This window comes from Felis catus, chromosome F2 (genome assembly GCF_018350175.1).
Source record: "Felis catus isolate Fca126 chromosome F2, F.catus_Fca126_mat1.0, whole genome shotgun sequence".
In the NCBI taxonomy this organism is placed as follows: Eukaryota; Metazoa; Chordata; class Mammalia; order Carnivora; family Felidae; genus Felis; species Felis catus.
This window is the reverse complement of record NC_058385.1, coordinates 74,625,874-74,646,615: the sequence shown is the minus strand read 5'-3', so window position 1 is coordinate 74,646,615 and position 20,742 is coordinate 74,625,874. Positions and strand designations below refer to the sequence as shown.

General features: G+C 56.5%; 1 protein-coding gene across 3 annotated transcripts in view; it reads left to right on the top strand.

Annotated features, from left to right (window-relative positions):
* The window catches only part of NDRG1 (N-myc downstream regulated 1), a 55,093-nt gene that overhangs the window by 22,177 nt on the left and 12,174 nt on the right, over positions 1–20,742 (top strand). For all 3 annotated transcript variants that reach the window (XM_023248618.2, XM_023248619.2, XM_004000126.6), the window contains 8 exons: positions 6,234–6,339; positions 8,139–8,259; positions 10,936–10,998; positions 11,781–11,841; positions 13,385–13,471; positions 15,632–15,688; positions 18,767–18,870; positions 20,423–20,479. In XM_023248618.2, coding sequence (XP_023104386.1) covers positions 6,234–6,339; positions 8,139–8,259; positions 10,936–10,998; positions 11,781–11,841; positions 13,385–13,471; positions 15,632–15,688; positions 18,767–18,870; positions 20,423–20,479 — 656 coding nt within the window. The remainder of the gene's footprint in view (positions 1–6,233; positions 6,340–8,138; positions 8,260–10,935; positions 10,999–11,780; positions 11,842–13,384; positions 13,472–15,631; positions 15,689–18,766; positions 18,871–20,422; positions 20,480–20,742) is intronic.

Sequence of the window (20,742 nt, the reverse complement as noted above, 5' to 3'; positions counted from 1 at the left end):
GTAACAAGCAGCATCGAGAGAGTTTGCAAAACCCTTCCCAGTGCGTCTAGCTTGGTTTTCGTCTTGGGAGCAGCTCCCTGAGCAGATAGACTTATTACTACCCTCAGTTGACAGCCAAAGGGATTCCCAGACGAGTCTGGTCACTTGGCCAAGGGCACGTGCTGAATGTATCACTAGAATTAACATCCCTCCACAGATACTGCCCTAAACAAGGAGATGTGGCTTGTTGCCCCTCATCTGGAAGACCTGTGACTGTCACCCGGTCCCAGGCTCCTTCAGCCTCCTGCTCTGTCTTCTGGGCATATGGTTTTTGTCCTCATGCTCCTAAGATGGCTGCTGCACCTCCAAGCATCGCATTCATATTCCAGGGAGGAAGCAGGTGGAAGGGTGAAGGGAAAAAAATCAAAAGGCCACGTTTGACTCTTAAAAAAACAACACAAAACAAAACAACTGTCCTCAAAACTCCAGCAAGTTCTGCTGACATGAGTCAGAAATGAGTCTCCGGACCACCCTTGGCTACAAGGGAGATGGGGGAGGAGAGAATTTTATCAGACGCATTGCTGGGAATTCTGTCGCAAAGGAGGGAATAACAGATGTTTAAGAGGCCAGCCAACACACTCAGCCGTGGCTTATAAAGCTCCAAAGCCAGGACTCAGCCGAAAAGACGGACACTCTTGGAGGAACACTTTGTGGTAGGTGCTGTTTTCACCAGCTGCGATCTTGCAAGCAGTGTAGACGGTAGGGATAGGGTGGAGCTGGCCGGCAGGTGGGAAGTGGCTATGAAATGGCTCTTTGCGCGGGGGGTAGGTGCTCCAAATGAAGGAACGGTGCGGCCCAGAAGGGCCTGCCCAGCCCCGCGAGGTTTGCGCTGAGGTCCTTCCAAGTCAGATACCCAGCAGGCCTGCTGCATTATGGGGGCAGACACACGTCGCGGGAGGGGCAGGAGGAACCAGTGTTACTCCTTGATTCCACGTGCCAGTGTGTCCCCCGCGCATGGCTGTGGACGGCTGGTCCCTGGAGAGATGCCGGGGAGACAGAAAGCCATCTGCGGTCACATCAGCGTGGAGGGGGAGCGGGGCTGGCTTAGAGAATCACAGTGCGCCTTCTGCATTAAAGGCTTCCTTTCTTCATGTAGCACCGGGCACGCAGGGTAAAACAGAAGTCAAAGAGCACAGGCTTTGGACCGTCTCGGGTTCGAATCCCGCCATGCGGTTCCAGCTGTGTGACCTTGGACAGATAACTTACCCTCTCTCGGCCCGTCTCCTCCTCTGTAAAATGCGGGCAGGTGTCACCCAGTGGAGGTGCTGCGTGCCTTCAGGGACGCAGCGCTCAAGGCAGGGCCTGGGTACAGCGGGAGGGCCGACTTGGTGACTCCTGGCCACCCTGTGCCGTCTCTTCTGCGCCGTGAGAGAGCGCCTTTTCCAGAGGAGGTGAGAGGAAAACTCTCGCGCCCTGGCTTTTCTCTGGTGCACGCTTCTGGCTGGATCTGGTCTGTGAGCAGGGACTTCTGGGATCTGGCTCTGAAGTGTGCAAGGGCTGAGGTTGGAGACCCGGCTGATGGAGGAACCGAGTGTGTATTTCCAGCCCTCGTCTTAGCCAGAGAGAGGACCCTTGACGAGCCCCAAGACGGGCGCCTTCCCGTATCCGGCGGGAGGCCGAGGAGTATCACGGTGCCTTCTCTTTGGGAGAACGTGGGGGATTGTGAGGTAGGTCCCTCCCTACGGGACGCTAGATAGTGATTCATCGCCACGGAGACAGAATGTTCCTTTGGGTCTAAAGAGGACAAAGGCACGTGTTAGTGAGTGTTTGAATTCCTCCATCCAGTCTCAGGCTCAGTCTTGGCTTTGGCCAATGGAGAGAGACCACCAGGGCTGGCTCAGAACTGTGTGTGTGTGTGCAAGCACATGTGTGTGGATGTGTGTGCACAGGTGTGCATACATGGGGGCTTGTGCATATGTATGTGCACGTGTTTTGTGCATGCATGTGCGTGCCTGTGTACATTATATGCGTGTGCGTGCATGCATGCATCTGTGACTTAAGGAATGGGCACAGGAAAGATCGCACTTGGCCTTTCCTCTTCCTCCTGCCTGTGTGGGCTGGCGGACACAGAAGGGGAGGCCTGATGGGCCCAGCACCGGCACGAGGGCCCGGAAGACTCAGGTTCTGATCCTGGTTCTGCTACTACAAGCTGTGTGACCTTGGGAAAGACTCCTCAATTTCTTCATCTGTGAAATGGGATAGATAGGCATAGCTGGGGGCGTGGAGGCTGGGCTCCCTGCCTGCCTCTTGGCGGGCACTTGGCAGATGTTGCCCCTCAACGTGGGCTCACCCAGACCCAGGGGACGGTGCCGCGCCGACGCATCTGCACCGCGTCCCTTCCGCTTTCGGAGACCGGATGGGTCGTGCTTCTAAATAAGGCTGGCCATGGCTGAAGCTTCTCCTGCCCGGACCGAGGTTCGGGCCAGGGGTGAGGCGGCGGGGCCACGGCCACGACACTCCCGTGGTTCCTCTTGGGGGCAAAGCGCTAGGGCTCAGTGGGGCTCATGCAGTCCCGGGGGGTTTTACACCAATCCTGGGAGACGTCACTGCAATCCAGGAGCTTACGAGAGGCTGCTTGCCGAGACTCTCACGGCCAGTTAAGGGGCGGAGTGGAGCCTGGACCCAGAAGAGTCAGGACTTTCTAGAGAAGTTATGTTACTGCGGTCATTTGGTCTCGGGTGTTTCACCAGCGGCCTGATGCACCTGCTCTGCGCTCCGACCGTGTGCCAGGCCTCGGGACAGAACAGTAAGCGGGGCAGGGGCAGCCCCTCCCTTCTTGGACAGATTCAGTTCTGGTTCCATGGCCGTGTAATTTTAAGGCCTCCACAGAGATGAGTCAACTCATCCCCACCCCTGGGTGCTGCCAGGGACATCCCTGATGCAGCGGGCAAGGGGCGTCCCATATCTGCCACCAAGATGGAGTCCAGGCACCGCATTAATGACGTCTGCCACCACGTACAAAGGGTGTCCTTTCCTCCCGGCACTGTGTCTCAGACCACAGGGTGACCTCCTCTCCTGAGAAGCTGGGGTGAGGGGGCCCACTCCTGTCGTACAGATGGCGACCCAGGGCCCAGAGGGGTCGAGGGAGGGCAGGGCTCGGCTCTGAACCCCGATGACCCCAGGCTGGCGGGCGCTGCCTGGCCTGGCCTATTTTTAGAGGGCGCCATGTGGGTCAGCTGGGGAGACAATGGAGAATGTGGCCCTCTCAATGGGCCATTGTTCCCAATCGGCTTCAACGCCAGGGCTGGGCCCAGCAGATGATCCGTGGCCCCCACTGGGGCCCAGGCTGTTGCTCCCTCGTCTGTGGATTTTTCCACTGTTTTCCCAGTGTTTATATAGGCGCAAGCCAAGGGTCGGGCACTGAGGGGAAGAGGGAGGGGGCCAGGCGGATGGTGGGCTCCGTGGTCGGGAGACTCCCTCTGTGGCAGGTGATGAGGCAGGAGGCTCAGGAGGATCCTTGTGATGGGGCTGGGCCTGGGCGCTGACAGGGAGGGGGGGTCCCCTCCGCGCTGTGCCCTGGGTGGGCCTGTGGGCCTCACCTGGTGACCGCTCACGCACCCCGGGACATTCCATGGTTCTCCCGTCTCACAGACGCGACGGCAGCCTGGGCGCTCCCCCTTGGTTGGTTATCCGGCACCCCACTTGCTTGCTTCAGGGGTCTTCGGGGTGGGGGCTGGAAGCCCCCACATCCCCGTGCTTGGGATGGGGGAGGGAGCGGCTTCTTGCTAAAAGCACGGGTACCGTGCTCCCCGTTCTGGAGGTGGAGCCTGAGAACTGGGGCGTATTTCCTTATTTTTGAGCCAGGTTTCCCAGATCGACAGCCCAGCCGTTGACCTCAAAGGTTGCTGGGGGTGGGGGCTCCCCTGCTCCCCTTCCCACCCTGCCCCTCCCCCCTCGGTGGGTTCTACACCCTCTTTCTTGCTGGTCCCAGAGCACCATGTCCACACGTAGCAAGCTCTTGCCACGTGTTACTGCGGGCCTGGGGCCCACCCCGCTACCCCAACACTAGCTTGTGAGCTCTTACCGACGCCTCTCGGCACACGCATACAGTAGGTGCATAATAAATGTCTTTGGGTAAAGTCGCACTGGCTTAAGTGGAGAAGGAGCAGGGGTGGGATTTGGTCCCCAGCCTGGTAGACTGCGTATGTGTGGCTACATCACTCTGCCTCAGAGGTGACCCTTCACAGGCCTGAGATCAAGGGGGGCTGCAGGCACAGTCCCTCCTGCCGTGTCCTGTGGGCCTCCCGGCATCCCCCAGGGCTGGCAGGTCCCAGGCCCGTTTCCATGGTGCAGGCAGCTGGGGGAAGGGGCTGCTTGCCCAGATCCACAGGGGTCCTAACTTGGGGGGGTCTGGCCTGTTTCTTCTTCTCGCCCGTGAGGGCGGGACACAGACCTCTCCCCTGCACTTGGTCAGTGACCGATATGATTCACATCTAGGCTGGCTTCTGGGAGCAGGTTAGACGGCGTCTGGAGTGTTCCCTCTTTGGGAAATGAATGTCAAGTGCTAACCCAACGTGGCCTCCTAAGGAGGGAACGTGGTTTGAGTCCTCGCGCCTCTCAGACTGTGAGGGAGTAAGAAGCGTGTGGGGAACACTGGCCTACCGGGTGGGTGGGCCCTGACCGTGACTCTGGGCAGCCGACTTGGCTTCCCTGAGCCAGGGTGGCAGCATCTGCCAGCTCGGGGATGTGCCACCCTCGCAGGGCCCTTGTAGGGATGCAGGGCGTAGAGGGAAATGGCTCAGCGCCTCCCTAGAACGTGGGAGTTCTCAGGGTCCTGTCCCCAGCATGCTGGTGGCCTCCCCCGTGCCCGCACCAGCTAGGAGGAGAGCCAGGAGTTGGGGGGGGGGAGGGTGTGAGGACGCAGGCAGAGAGCGCTTGGAAGGGGAGGTCACGGCTCTCAGACATGAAAAGGGACAGGTCCTTGGAGCCCCTGGGGGACCTTGAGGAAGGGGGGAGCCCAAGACGGGGGTGGGCTGAAGGTGAGTCGAAGCAGTGGGTTGAGAAAATTCATGGCCGCCACCCTTTGGAGAAGTTTAGTTAAAAACTGGCAGGTGAATTTATGGGCTTGGAATCAAGGCAAGGCGGTTTTTTTTTTTTTTTTTTTTTTTAATTAGGATAGAGGAAGAGTAAACATGTCTTTAGATCTTTAAAAAAAAAAAAAATTCACAGTATAGTCCTGAGAAACGTGGGGCTGACTGGCTGAGGGAGCCAGCTTGAGGACACAAGCTGGAGCACCGGCCTTGACCAAGGGAAGAGGGACCCCGGCCCTCCAAGAAGGGAGGACAGGACAGAGATGGCTATGGCATCATTGAGGATTCTTGTCGTCAACTCAAAATGCCTTAAGGGGGCTTGGAAGTTGTTGGCCTGTGGCCCGAAAATCCTAGATGATGGATGCCATCAGCAGGACCTCCTTTCTGTCTTTTCCGTCTCTGGGCTGGCTGTGTGTTCAGACAGGCCCTTGCCTCATGGGAACAACATGGCTGCTGCAGATCCCCCCGCCTCCCAGCACTGCTGGGTCAAGTCTAATCCACTTCCCCAATAGCTGCGGTTGGCTCTGGTTGTCCTGACTCAGCTCTTCTGCCCTTCTGTGAACCGGTCCTGTAGCTGGGAGGGGGAATGCATGAATTAGCCTTGGCCCGTGAAACATGGGCAAGCGTCGTCAACAGACCCACTAGGATGGACGGTGAGACTGGAGTGGATTCCCAAAGGAAACTGGGGGCTGTTCTTGGAAGTAGGGATTGAATTTGGGGCAGCCTCAGGCCATCAAATGCTAGTCACCGTTGTAATGACCCTGTGGGACGGGTGAGACTTGGGAGCAGGTAACCTAGGAAGCTCGTGCTTTGATGACCTCAGTTTCCCAGATGGAGAAACCAAGGTCCTGGGCAGAGAGGGCCTCTGGGGCTGGGGCTGGTGCCTTCCCCAAGTTCTGTGCAGTTAATGGCACAGTCTGAGCCAGGATTCTCTTCTTCCTCCTGACTGAGTTCTCCTTCCCTCCCTGGTTCTTGGAGTGGTTTCTCTGGTCAGAGAAATCTGCTGCCCAAAGGCCAGTGCCCTCCTCACCAAATGAGAAACGTACTCGGAACTTCCTCAAAACACAGTTGGAAATACGCGGGGCGCCTACAGTCGGTAGTCACAGCCACACTGATGCTCCAAGTGCCACATCACAGGCCCCTCTGTCTGCTGTCTTTCCTCAGGAGCAGGACATCGAGACTGTGCATGGCTCCATTCACGTCACGCTGTGCGGGACCCCCAAGGGAAACCGGCCCGTCATCCTCACGTACCACGACATTGGCATGAACCGTAAGTTTCCGGGAGTCTCTGTTCCTGACGAGCCAGTTCCCGCTGGGGGTGGACGAATAGGACAGCTAGGAAGGGCTGGTGGCAGGGAGTCTAGATGTTTCTCTTTTGCTGGCACTTCCCGGAGCTGTTGGGGGAAGGGATCTTGCCACAGACTGGAAGAGTCTGGAATGCACCCCATGGGACACAGAGTTGTCGGTGCGCCTGGGTGTGCTGGGAACCCGGGCTCTCCCCTGACCGCGTGTGACAGTGACATCTTTTGAGCAACGTGTACTGTGGTTTTTAGTATTTTCACCGAGTTGTGCAACCATCAACGTACCCCATTTAAGAGCATTTTTACCACTCTGAACAATCTGTACCCTTCATCTGTCGTGCCCCAATCTCCCTTACTCCCCAGCCCCCGGTAGGCCCTCGTCCGCTTTCTGCTTCTAAGGGTATGTGTACTCTGGACATTTTCTGTATATGGAATCTTGCAGTGTGTGATCTTTTGTGACCGGCTTCTTTCCAAGTTCATCCATGTCGTGGCATGTGTTAGCACTTCCTTCTTTGTGGCTGGATGATGTTCCATTGAGTAGATACGCCATACTTTGTTTACCCATTCTTCAGCTGATGAACACTTGGCTGGTCTTTCCTTTTTGGCTGTTCCACATAGTGCTCCCATGAATGTGTACACTGCATTCTTGAGATTCCCGGGAAGTGCCAGCCTATGTGGGTCCCCCATTTTTCACGGATGCTAAAGGCACAAGATCTACTGCATGTTAAAATCACACAGAATAGAAGTGAATATTTCTGCCGGTGATTCGGAAGGCGTTTACAGCCCTCAGGGCCAGGCATCTCTGTAAACCTGAGTGTTGCAAGCTGTGCAAGTGTGGTGGTGTTACGCCCCCGTTAGAGATGTTCACGGTCATCAGTAAGCCAACTGGGGAAACAAAAGACCCTAAGACCTCTGTGGCTATACGCGATATACATCTATTCCTAACTCACGTAATGACTCTGGGCGTTCTGTGGGGCATCTTTCGCATGGGGATTCCGGGACCCAGTCTCCTACCAGCTGTGACACCGCCATCCCCTGGGGTCTTAGTGGCTTCTGCATCTGGCAGGTGACGGCAGAGGGAGAAACCTACAGACCGGGCAGCAGGTGTTAACAAGAAACAGTGAGCACTGTGTGCTATTGGCCAGAACCTGGTCACATGGCTGCCTCTCGTGGCAAGGGAGGCTGGGAAATGTAGTTCTGCTGTGTGGCCCAGAGAGAAAATGGGGATGGTTTGGTGACCAGGTGGCCATCTTTGCCTCAGGCCCTCAGCAGTCGGGAGACTCCTCCAAGGCCACGTAAGGAGTGAGGCTGTCCGAGCTTTATCTCGTAAGCTCCTCCTTGTTTGAGAATTGTGTGCCCTGGCCATTATTTCCGGCGTGAGGCTTTAGGAGACCCAGACAGAAAGAGAATAGCGGTGCGGCAGCCCGGTCCCACACTGGGGACATCACAGCCACAACTGATAGGGGAGAAGCAGGACCCGGGGTGGGAGTCTCCTCCCAGCACCAGCTGGAGGCTTAAGCTTCCGCCGCCAGCGCATACAGCAAAGTTTATTGACCATTTCCACCTCCGTGCCCACTTGCCTTTCATCACCAGAGGGACGGGGCGGGGGGTGGGGGGGGCAGGGGGGAAGGAGGCGAGCTTCTTTCCTGTGTGTTCATCCCCCCCGATGAATGGGGGTGAAACCAGCAAAATGCCTCACGTGCTGCTGAACACCCTCATGTATTCTCCTTCCTTCCTTCCTCGTCTCTGTCCCCTGCCTGTTCTGCAGACAAAACGTGTTACAACCCCCTTTTCAACTCCGAGGACATGCAGGAGATCACACAGCACTTTGCTGTGTGCCACGTGGATGCCCCTGGCCAGCAGGATGGCGCTGCCTCCTTCCCCGTGGGGTAAGACCGGGAGCCTGGCACCCCGGGAGGTGGAGAGGAAGGCCACGCAGGTGGATGGGGGGTGGGCGTTAGACTGGGTTTTCCATTTGTTTTATTGTAGAAAAAAAAAAAAAAGAAAGAAAAGAAAGGAAAAGAAGAGAAAAGAAAAGAAAAAAATATATATATAAAACTTAAAACGTACCATTTTAACCATTTTTGCGTGTGCAGTTCAGTTGCATTAAGTGCATCGGGCATTCGCACTGATGGGCAGTCGTCCCCACCGTCCCTCTCCAGGCCTTGTCACCATCCCAAACCGAAACTCCATCCCTCTGAAACACTAACCCCTCATTCCCTGCCACCACCCGCCCCTCCACTTTCACCCACCCAGGTAGCTAGTTTGTAAATAGGTGGGCATGAATGACCTGGGCAGGACTGAGTGGGAGAGGACCTTGATGAGCAAAAATAGTTAGGAGAGAGTTCTAGAAAGGTTGGAAGAAAAAGAGAGGGGATGATAGGAGATTATATTGATGAAGTCCTTCCTGTGGTCCGGGCTTAATTTTTATACGCACATGTCACTTGTACTCAATCCTTACGGCTACGTGGCTGGTGTTGTTAACTCCAGTTCCTGGGTGAAGAAACTGAAGGGTGGAAGGGCTAAACATTGCTCAAGGTCACACAGCTAGTTTCACTGGGGGAGTCGCAGAGTCTGCTGACTCCAAGGATCGCGTTCTCGTTAGAGCGTCGGGTTCACTTGTCCGAGGTGTTTACACCGCCTGCTCTCCCCAGCGTGCAGCCAGCGGACAAGCTGACGGGTGCACGGGACAGTTAGTGTCACCGGTGGGAGGCAGACCTCTCAGAGGCACCTCCGTGCAACGCTGTCACTAAGCCAGGATGGGAGCGGGGTCTTGGGTTTCAAGTCTCCCAGAAGGGACCTTCCTGGCATTCGCAAATAGATTTCCTTACTGGTGTTCAGAATTATCCTTCCTAATCAGCCTTTATCAGAGTAGGCATACACGGGGCCAGGACCCAAAATTAAAAGCTTTCTAATACAGTGGGATACCGTTACCGGTTAACTAACAGATGGAACCAGAGATCTGTCAGAAAATCCATTTTTATTCGGAGCCGCGGTATGAAAGACTTGAGGTAACCTGGTGGCTCTTAGCTCTCCACGGGGAGATTTAAAAACTATTCTAAGATTGGGGCCTCACCCCCTGGAATTTTCATGAAGCTGACCTGGAGGCCAGGCTGCAGTGTATTTGTCCCTCCCCCCCCCCCACCCCCACTCGCAGGTGATTTCAGTGCGTGGCTGGTGGGAACTCGGCCTGAACGGGCCCTGGCTTCTTCCCGCCACCTGGAGTCGGGGGTCTCCTAACACGGGGTGCCCTGTGCACCTGCTCTGACGGCAGCCGAGGCCTTGGTGAAAGGGATGATTCTTCGAGTTCTTCCGGGGAAGACGAGAAAGGGAATGAGAATGTGCAAGAACTCTGGCTGAGGTTGTGGGCCCTTGGTGAGGCAGGGCTCTCCGGCCTCCTTTCTGGAGATTCCAGGGAGGTGAGCGCACGGTGGCCTGTGAAGAAGCAGAGGGAACAGCAGGTGCGAAGGCCAGGAAGAGAGTGGGCCCAGAGGTGCCTCCAGAGACACCGGGGGACAGGGTTGTTCTTGGACGAGAGGAAGGAACCAGCCTGGGAAGTGGCTCGTTATAGTCCCGGTGTCTGACAACTGGCATCCCCACTGGAGAGGTGGGCACAGTGGGAACAAGAAACCCCTCGTGGGCCCTGCTGAGGACTTGGAGAACAACAGGAGACTTGTTCCCCGCGTTCCGTGATGGGAAACCGCCGCCTTAATGCGCGGACTCGGGTCAGCCTGCAGACTCCGTGGTCTCCAGCGTGGGTCTGTCCTGACCACTCCCGCCTTCTCCATCCCTGCGGTCGTGATCCAGTTTTGACAGAGGGGAGCCTCCCTCCCCCCCCGCCCGCCACCCAGCCCTCTGTTAACAGGAGCTGTGGGCCCAGAAGATGTGTGAATTGAATTGAAGCATCCCAGTGCCTTAAAATCCCCCTGGCTTATCCATTTCCCAAAGCCCCCCGGGCCCAGCTCATCAGCGTGGCCCACTTCTCTGCAGTCTCTCCAAGCTCCTTGTGGAGCATCTCTGGGGGACACGGGCGAGAGGGGAAGGACTTCCCCGTGGCCCGGAATGTCCTACGGGCGAGCTGCCGGGAGGCCTCCTTTTGGGAGGTGAGCACAGGAGTCTTGAAACCCCAGAGCCCACGTGGGATGCCGTGCCAAGTGCCCGCCGGGCCGGGAAGCCAAGTCACTTACCCCAGCTTCAGTGATGTTTCCGATCTGTGCGCTGGGGGCAAATCATGGCAACCTCACAGAGCCGTTATTGTGAAGGATTAAATGGGCTTCTAATGCTCCTCAAATGCTTGGTGCGGAGCAAGGAAGCAATCGATCAAGGGTCAGTTTACAAAACGGGGAGGATTGGGATGGGGTGTGGCCTTGCACGGGGCAGGGGGTCTGCAGGGAGGTGCACGTCGCTCACTGCTGGGAAGGAGGGCTGCGGGGGGCCGGGCAGGGGCCTGGGCGCTGGGGCCAGGGTGTGCGTGGGCCCTGCCCTTCCGGCGTGTCCCTGTTTGAGTGATTCATTTCCCCTGGGGTCTGGCTCTCGCTAATGGCCTCCGTATGGCTTCTCCCAAGGTACATGTACCCCTCCATGGACCAGCTGGCTGAAATGCTTCCTGGAGTCCTCCACCAGTTTGGGTAAGAGTGACAGATCTGCTCCCCCACCAGCCTGCCTTCTCGCTTGTGTCTCTCCCGTGGCCTTGACCTGGCCTGGCCACTGAAATGGCAGATTTAAAGGTCAGGAAAGGAATTAGACCTCACACCGGGTGAAACTGTTTTCAGACAGTCTCTCTAGTCTGTCTCTCGCCGGCTGGGCTTTTCCCCTTGAGCCAACACATCAGCTGCAGACAGCCACCCTGCCCATCCTTTCCGTGCCCCTTCCTCTTTTGCCGTTTTCTCCTACCGACGGAATGTTCTGGAATAGGGTTGCCCCAGCCCTCGGTTTCTCCCTCCAGGCTCTGTTTCTCCAGAGCTCTTTCCCTTTTAGTCGGGCCTTCTGTGTGAAGATAATACCTCCGAGTTCTTGCCCGATTTAATTCCATTCCGAGTTTTAGAACGTAAAATAGAGCTCCAGAGCGGGAAGAAAGCAGTGCCGTAATGGGCCCTCCCGTAAATGTCAGACGGTCTCTCCGCGCTCGGGCTGCAGTCGGGGGAGAAGCGAGCAGGAGGGCCGAGTCTCTCCGAGGTCATGGTCTTCGTCAAGCCGTAGCACTTGATGTGTCTCGGGTCCTCCAGTCACGTCACGGCAGCGTGTCCCCACTCTGTCCGGCTCTCCAGCCCCGCTCGTGATGCCCCCCCGGGACAGATGCTGGGGGCGGCGGGCTTCCTCGGGGACCAGGAGCGGGGCAGGTGTTAAGAGGGTCGTTAGGGCTCCCCTCGCTCATTCCTTCTGCGACGTGAGTTTTCACTTCTGCTTCCAGGCTGAAAAGCATTATCGGCATGGGAACCGGAGCAGGCGCCTACATCCTCACGCGGTTCGCGGTGAGTTCTTGGGCATCTTTAAAAAAAATGGCATTTTAAAGAAAATTAAGTCAGGATGGAGGAAGACAACTGGAAAAGCGTCACAAAGCCCAGAACGAGGAAAGAAATGACCCGTGATTTCATTTCCGAAGGGAGATTCACAGTTCACAGTGTGGTTTGTGGTCCAGAGTCGTGTGTGTGTGTGTGTGTGTGTGTGTGTGTGTGTGGACTCAGCACGTACTTAAAGCTTTCCTTTTTCTTTTTCTTTTTAATTTTTTTAATGTTTATTTATGTTTTGAGAGAGAGAGAGAGAGAGAGAGGCAGAGCATGAGCAGTGGGAGGGCGGAGGGAGAGGGAGACCCAGAATCCGAAACAGGCTCCAGGCTCCGAGCTGTCAGCACAGAGCCCGACGCGGGGCTCGAACTCACGGACTGTGAGATTATGACCCGAGCCGAAGTTGGACGCTCAACCAACTGAGCCACTGAGGCGCCCCACTGAGAAGCTTCTGTGATCCTTCTAGGAATCACACTTCGGAAATACTTATCTAAGTCAAATCCTGTAACAAACACAATACCCACTTTTTTTTTTTTTAATCTTTTTAATGTTTTTATTTATTTTGGAGAGAGGGAGACAGAATCCGAAGCTGGCTCCAGGCTCTGAGCCGTCCGCACAGAGCCCGACGCGGGGCTCGAACTCACGGACTGTGAGATCATGACCTGAGCCGAAGTCGGACGCCCAACCGACTGAGCCACCCAGGCGCCCCTAAAGCTTTTCTTGAATGCTCCTCAAACGCACTCTTTCATCACTGGTTTCGCTCACCTAGCAGTGGCTGGTGGGCAGGTCCCCACGTCACCGCGTGGTCTCCTGTGCTACCTCGGTGATACTCCCATGGCTTTTGGGTCCTGGCTGATTCTGTATTAGAATCAGAGACACATGGCATTCACGGGACCGTGGGCCCAAGCCAGGTGCTGCTGAGTGTCACATACCCTTGCCAAACACTCGTTTGGAAACGCAGCCACGCTCATTTATGCGACCGTGGGTTTTCCGACCGCCCATTATTTGCTGGGCTTTGTCAGGGGTTAGAGACGCTGGTGTGGATAGAACGTGGCCTGACCGTCTAGGCTCTGAGCAGACCAAGGAAGGTCTGTATTCTACGTTAGATGGATGTATCTCCCAGGAGCGGTCACTAAAGAGCGGCTACCTGCCCTGCCTCACTTGGAGGCTGGAGGTCTGATACACCCCCTGATGGCTGGGGAAGAGGAAGTGCGGGCAGAGGCGCCTTGCCCGAGGCAGGTTTGCCAAACACGCACTCTTGTACTTCCTGCTTCCTCCCCCCAGGCTTTCAGGGGCTGGGTCCTGTGTCTGCTGAGCTGGGGCCTCGGTTTTGCAAGGTGGGGGGGAGGGGTGTGGGATTCGAAGTCTCTTGAGAGCAGCAGCCGGCTCTGGTGGCCCCCACCAGGGCCCTCCCTTTCCTGGTATTTTCTCAACCTTTGGTTTGACCTTTAGAAGTTCGCGGTGGCTGAGATTTCTGGGCTGCCGCTCACCTTGTGTCTTGAATTAACAGTTGAACAACCCGGAGATGGTGGAGGGCCTCGTCCTCATCAACGTGAACCCTTGTGCCGAAGGCTGGATGGACTGGGCCGCGTCCAAGGTGAGGCTGGGGGCCAGGGCCAGGCAGGTGGAACAGTGTGCCCTCCGAGACCTCTCCTGGCCTGTGCGCCCCGCCCCTCCCCTTTGCTTTGCTTGGAACAACAAACGTGACCTGGGCTGTTTGCCCTTCCGAAGATGTTGGTAGGGTGCTGCGGTCTAGACCAGACACGCCACGGGGACGTGAGCGCTCGAGCCAGCTTAGATCAGCGTAGCTTAGGTTAAGAGGTATTTGCTGAGGACCTAACACGTACTGGACTTTGCTCAAGACACGGGAAACAAAAAGATGAACAAGGCAAAGGCGTCTGATCTCGGGAACCCACCTACTGTCGATGGAAAAGAGGGTGCATTTGGTACCAAACCCTGCCACTTAGTTTGATGACCGCGAGAATCAGCTACTGTGCGCGGAGTCCTTGCCAGGGGCTGTTTGTACTCTCTGTCGCTGCACCTGCGTGACCTCATTGAATCCACACGGCGACTCCAGGAGGTGGGATTGTCGTAAATGACGTGTTATAGAAGAGGAAACTGAGGCTCAGGGTGGTTACGGTTCGTGGTGCCCAGGGGCCCGCAAAGCTAGGCAGCGGGGGAACTGGGGCTGAGTGCGGATCCCTCGGACTCCGTGGTCCTTGGGCCTCACCTCGTGCCTCCCGGTCTCATCTGGCAGGTGTTTGAACGGCACCTTGACCCCAGCACTGCAGGTCTGGGAATACAGAGGGGCCGGACACAGGCCTGCCTGGGGGAGAAGGGACCCACGCTGTCTCGGGAAGTTCTGCTCTGGCCGGTGTCTTAGGGCTCCTTGTTTATCTTTTAAAAACGATTATTGTGTTTTCTTCGTAAAGGCGCCAGCATTTGCCAAGGAGAGAGGGGAAATTGTTCCAATTGAAACAGGACAAAACCTCTCAGGCCGGGGTGATCCTGGCTTCTCATTTTGGAAGTGTGTTTTTGCCAAGTTCTGGGTGGCTGTCGCGGACAGAGCTTTGAAGGGGTTGTGCCCCTCCCCCCTACCTCCCACCCCTGTCTTGGCCGCTCTTCCTGGAACGTTCTGCCGGAACGCAGGAGCCCGTCCCTCCCGTCTGCGTGATATGCGGGAGTGGAGCACACTCCCTGTTTTTTATTTTATTTTCCAGGAAAGGAAGTGATGTTCCAGTCAGCCAGTTTGGCTCCTGTTGTAACTGTTCTGAGCCAGACGTGGAGGGCCGGGGACATTGACCGTTGGCTAAAGTGCGGCCTGAGGAATGTCTGTGTGGCTTTAGTATCTGTACCGTATCCTTCCTTTCCAACCCCAAGAGAAAAAAAGACCTGTATCCAGAGTCCACTATGGGTCAGGCGCTGGCGTCAGATCCTGTGACATGTGTACGGGCCTCATGCTGTCCTCACCTTGGCCTTGTGACTTTGAAGCCCCCGGCCACCTCGGCTTGTAGGTGAGAGGCCTGAGGTTCAGAGGCTCTGCAACCTGTCCAGGACCACGCAGCTGGGATCCAACAAGACCTCTGATCTAGAGAACCCCCAGGTCTAGAACTTCTCTATCCTGCCAGTCCCTGCCTGCCTGACACGGAAGTTGGTCCGCATACATTTATGGGGCTCCTACTGTATGCCTCAGCATTTATGAAGCCCCTGCTGTATGCCTATCACTTATGGAGCTCCTGCTGTGTACCTAGCGTTTTGTTGGGGAGAGGTAGAGAGGGGAGAGTTGGCAGTGTCTTTAGTAACCTCAGGATATCCAAAGAGAGGATACTGGCTTGAGGGGGAAAACGTAGAGGATGATACAGGAAGGCTAGTTCAAGGTGAGCAGGTCCCCTGGGGTCTAGACTGGCAGAGTTCGGTGTGTGTTTTGAAGAAATGGATAGGGGCCCCTCGTTGTGAGGACTTAGTGTGCTATGGCCCAAGCTAGGAGAAGGTTGGCTCTCTGTTCAGCACGTGTCTGCCCTGCATGGGCGCCTGAGAATAAGCGATTGACAGAGACCCAGGCCCTGCCTTCCGGAGCCCCCAGGTCCAGTCCACAACTGGGACTGGAACCAAATTCCCACAAGGGGGCCGTCCTCAGCCCTGAGTGCCGGGGAGCCCAGGACTTCCAGTCTGCCCCCGCGGGCAGGGAGGCTTTGCTGACCTAGTCTCACTACCGCAAATGCCTGCTTTCAGTGACACCTGTCTTTGCCCTCCCCAGATCTCCGGATGGACCCAAGCCCTCCCAGACATGGTGGTGTCCCACCTCTTCGGGAAGGTGAGTAACGTGGACCAGCATTCTGTCATCCACGCTGAGCGAGTGCGTGCTGCCCATGCGTAGGGCACAGAGACGAGCAAGACACAAGCCCCCTGGGGATGCCTACCACGTACATAGCTGACGGGATCGGTTTACAGTCAGGTTTATCGCTCACCTTTTTTTTTTTTTTTTCAAGTTTATTTTTATTTTGTTTTGAGAGACAGAGCGAGTGGGTGAACAGGGAGAGGGAGAGAGAGAGAATCCCAAGCGGTCTCGTGCGGTCCGCGCAGAGCCCGATGCGGGGCTCGAACTCACGAACCATGAGAGCATGACCTGAGTTGAGATCAAGAGTCGGGCGCTTAACCGACTGAGCCACCCAGACGCCCCCGTATCGCTCGCTCTCTTTTTAACGTAAGGCTGTTTTAACTAGCCTGATGGAACTATAGTAAACTGCACGTATTGGGAATACAGAATTGAGTAGATGTTGCCGCGTGTCTACACCCGGACAACCACATTGCAACTGGGGTAGCGGACATCCCCATCACCAGAGTCCCCTTGTGCCTCTTGCTAATCCTTCTTTCCCTGCTTGTCAGGCAGCCTCTGCTCTGCTTTCCGTCACTAGAGAGGAGTTCGCCTTCCCCAGGTTTTCATATAGAAGTGGCATCATGAAGTATGGAGTCTTGCTTGAAAAGAACAGCAAACAAAACCCAAAAAACAGCTGTGGCTTCTCTCGCCGCACGGTTATTTCGACCTTCGTCTCTGTCGTTGGGTTTATCGGTAGTTCCCTCCTTTTTAGCGCTGGCTGCCGTTTTGTGTGTGGGTGTCCTGCGATTTGCCCTTCCGTCCGCCTGTCGATGGGCATTCGGGTTGTTGCCAGTCTGGGGCTATTACAGATACGACCTGTAACAGACACACCCATGGAGTTTGCCGTGTGCCCCGCTCGGTCCTAAGGACTTTTCAAGTATTAACCCATGGAGTCCACTCAAGAGCTCCGTGAGCCATGTGGAAAGTACTAATTTGATTCCCACTTTATGGATGAGGAAACTGAGACCGGAGAGGTTGACTGACGCGTGTGAGGTTGCACAGCCAGGGAGAGGTGGGGCTGGGATCAGAGGCTATGTGTCTTGCTCCTGTATCCAGAGCAGGGCACTGACTGTCTGTGCTTCCGTCGATGGGCTGTTCTGTGGTCGCCCCAGGCAGGCCCCTGTCCCTGCCTGGCCAGCCGGCATGGCCCCCGACTCTGGCACGCAGCCCCAGGAGAGGATGTGCGGGGGTCCTGACGCAGGCCCAGACACCGAGAAGCCCCTCGGTTGCCCAGCTGGAGGGTGGCTTGCTCTGTTTACCGTGTGGCCCACTCAGCACTGTCTGCTCCCGAGCGGGAGAGTGACCTTCTGAGATGTGACCGGCTGCTCTCCTCTGGGGCTGGCCAGGTGCATCCACTGGGCTCCTTTTTCACATTATTTCCTGGGCCTGCTGTAACAGCCCCCCCCCCCCCCCAAACCGGGAGGCTTGCAACAACAGGAACTTAACTGTGTCGCAGTTCCGGAAGCCAGCACTCTGAAAGGGGGTGTCGCCGGGCCACACTCCCTCCAGTGGCCCTGGAGGGAGAGTCCTTCCTTGCTTCCTCCAGCTTCTAGTAGCTTCAGAATCCCTCCAGGCTCTGCCTCTGTCTTCGATGACCTCTCCGTGTCTGTCTCCAGTCTCCCTCTGCCTTTTGTCTTAGAAGGACCCTTGTCATTAGATTTAGGACCCACTGGGATAATCTAGAATGACCTCACCTCAGGATCCTTCACTTAATGATATCTACAGAGACCTTTTTCCCGAAGAAGGTAGCCTTCACACTTCCCCGGGGTCTCGACGGGGACGTAGCCTTCGTGGCCCCCCTGCAGCCCTCGGTGGCCTTCTTCCCTCTTCCGTGCTGCGTTCGGTTTGCGATACATTTTCTTCACCCTGAGTGTATAATCTGAACCTGATAGGAATATGGAAACAAACAGAGCCAGCCTCCGAGTTTCCTTGCGGGAGAGGGCATCAGGTACAGAGGGAGAGTCTGGCCTGATTCTACCCCACGCGATGTGAGGCATCTGTCGATGCCCCCAACTTGCCGCGGTTGTGTTTTGACCTGAAACCCCAGCACAGCTCATTCTTCAGACCGTACAGTTGCCTATTTTCTTTTGCGTAGGCTCTTGGCCTCTTTGCTGCTTCAGTGATCAGGGGCTGTTTAGACAATAGCTCGGGCTTGACGTGGGGCCCCCTCCGCTCCCTCCCTGTCCTGCTCTGGTCGCCACTGATCACATCAGGCCGCTTTGTGAAACCTTCAGCATCCGCTGTCGTACAAATGAGAAACAGAGCAAGGTCGTAACTTGTTTGTTTGTCCCAAATCACATTCGGAAGGGAACCAGAGAGAGGGAAGGCTGCGGCTTCTGCAAGACTCCGGTTGGCCCCCCTCGGGAATTGAGAGGGCCCTTCTTTCCAGCAACTTCCCGGGACTTGAGGGAGTTGGTTTTGTTTTTCCGGCGTGAAAAACCTCTCAACTCTCCCTTAAAACCATTAATTGCTAACGGTTGCATCACGTTTATTATTTACAAAGGGCTTTTGTGTGCACAACTTCTGTAAAATCCCATAACCTGCAGAGGTAGGTAATACACACACACACACACACACACACACACACACACACACACACATTTATTTTTGAGGGAGCTAAGGCTCAGAGAGGTGAAGACATTTACTCCCGTCCCTCACCCCCCACCAGAAAAAAAAAAAAAAAAAAAAAAAAAAAAAACCAAAATACTGATGGATCCAAGCTCCAAATCCAAGAGGACTGACTTCAAATAAAAAATCCCAAAGTCATGAGCCCAGAAGGGCCTGCTTTGCCCTGGCGGGTTTGTACTCCTTTCTGCTCTCAGCTGATATGCAGAGTCAGACTGGCCCCGGGTGGGGACTTCCGCTTTGGGGAAGGTGTCCTCAGGCTCCAAGGCAGTCGAGAGGACTAGACGGTATTGTCTCTGTACCTGTATGTATCACCTGAAGAACGGAGATAGCAGTGGCTGGCCCGGGACCAGTCCTAATGCAGGGCACCTCTCCCCTCTCTCAACGCAGGAAGAAATGCAGAATAACGTGGAAGTCGTCCACACCTACCGCCAGCACATCGTGAAAGACATGAACCCGGGCAACCTGCACCTGTTCATCAATGCCTACAACAGGTGCGGTCACGCGGTGGCCGTTTGTCAAGGTCCTTTTGTTGGCCTGGAACGGGGCAGGGGTAAGGCAGAGGGGGTTATAACGTTAGGAGGAGCCGCAGCCCCTGAATTCAAGCGAGTAGATTACCCGGACAGGGATGCGCCTGGGAGTCAGGTACACCCGCGGGTTTTGAGTGCTCTGCAAGGCGCTGAGCCACCGCTCCGGACAACCGGGGCGCGAGCACGAGGAGGGGAGACGCAGTCACGCCCTCGAAGGGCTTTGAGTTATTGCCTGTGTCCCGGCTGGCCGTGGGAAGGGCCAGGTGTGGGAGAGCTAAGAGAGCGAGAGAGCGAGCAGAGCCCTGGGGGAGGAGGGGGAGGGAGGAGTCCAGGAAGGCTGCTGGGAGGTGTCACTCCAAGAAAGAGCACGTCCCTCCAGCCTCGGGCAAGGGGCTAGGCCTCTTCACGATAAGTAGCTGCTGGCCTGGACCTCGGCCAGGGGAGGGGACAGCTCGGGAACACCGGTGGCAGCTGGGGGGACGGTCTGCAGACTCCAGCCTGGTCACTCAGTCTGCTGGACCGGCTCTCCCAGCCCCCTTCCCAAGCAGGGGGCGGGAAGGAGCCACAGGGGCCGTCTCTGCTCACGGCCAATAACTTCACGAAGGGCATTAGCGTCTGTAACAAAGTTCAGCGTCCGTCTCTTCTTCCCACCCGCTCAGCCTCTCAGTGCGGGAGGGAGAGGTAGCATCGCCCGTGGGTGACTAGGGACGCGGGACTCAGCAGCGCATTTCTTCGGCAGACGGTTCCTGAGGACGGGCACGGTCAGGCTGTGGGCTGGGCAGCAGACACACAGAGACCAGAACACCCTCCCCGAAGCCCCACCCACTGCCTTGCCCTCACGATGCCCGTAGGAATCAAGGGGCTTCTCTTAAAAATGCTGGGACACCGTGACCATCGTCCTTTCCTGCTGAGGAAACACGGGCACAGAGAGATTCAGCATCCTGCCCGAGGTCCCACAGCTAGGACGTAGAGGGACGTGATTTGAATCTGTCCGGGGCTCCAGGCCGTGAGCTGGAAAGGCCGTCGGTGGGAGCTGCCAAGAGACGACAGAGAGAGAGAGAGAGAGAGAGGGGCTCGGTGTAGGTCTGCAGGGACAGAGTCCAGTGGGAAACGGTGGCAGGGTTTGAGATGAGGGGGGTGAAAGGATCACATCTAAGATCTAAAGAGATTGGGTTGCTGTGTGAGAGGACTCCGAGTTGGGGCTAGAGAGACTCAGGGCTCCAAGTAGGGGGACGGGAGGTATGGACCCTCTGGGGTGGAGAACATGGTCTGTATTCCTACACTGGGGACAAGGAAGTGTCTCCACGGGAAATACATGAGTCCCGCTGTCCCTGAAACCATTGATACGGACCCCAAGAGGCCGTGATGTCCCGAGAGCCGTGCGGGTTGGGACACGGGTCGTTTGCCAGAATGGCCAAAGACGGGACCCCCTGGGATGGGCGAGATGGGAGGGGCCGCCTCCGGGGCGGGGGCGTCTGCCCGTGTCGCCGAGTGACTGTGCGTTCCTTGCCCGCAGCCGGCGAGACCTGGAGATTGAGCGGCCCATGCCCGGAGCCCACACAGTCACCCTGCAGTGAGTAGATTTTCTCCTGTTCATCATCTGCGCAGCCTCGCTCGGCCACCGGCAGGGCTCTTTCTGAGTTTGGTTAGCGGTGCCACCCTGTGCTGGGACATCGGTGGCGGCGAGCCCGGGGGTGTCTTCTTCTAGGAGTCAGGCATGACCCAGCTTCACTTGCCTTCTCCTTGTGCAGGCGTTGAGCTCCTGGGGTGTCCCTGAGACGAGGGTCGGAGCCTTGGATGTCAGGGAAAGAGTCCGCTTCGGATAGGACTTATTGA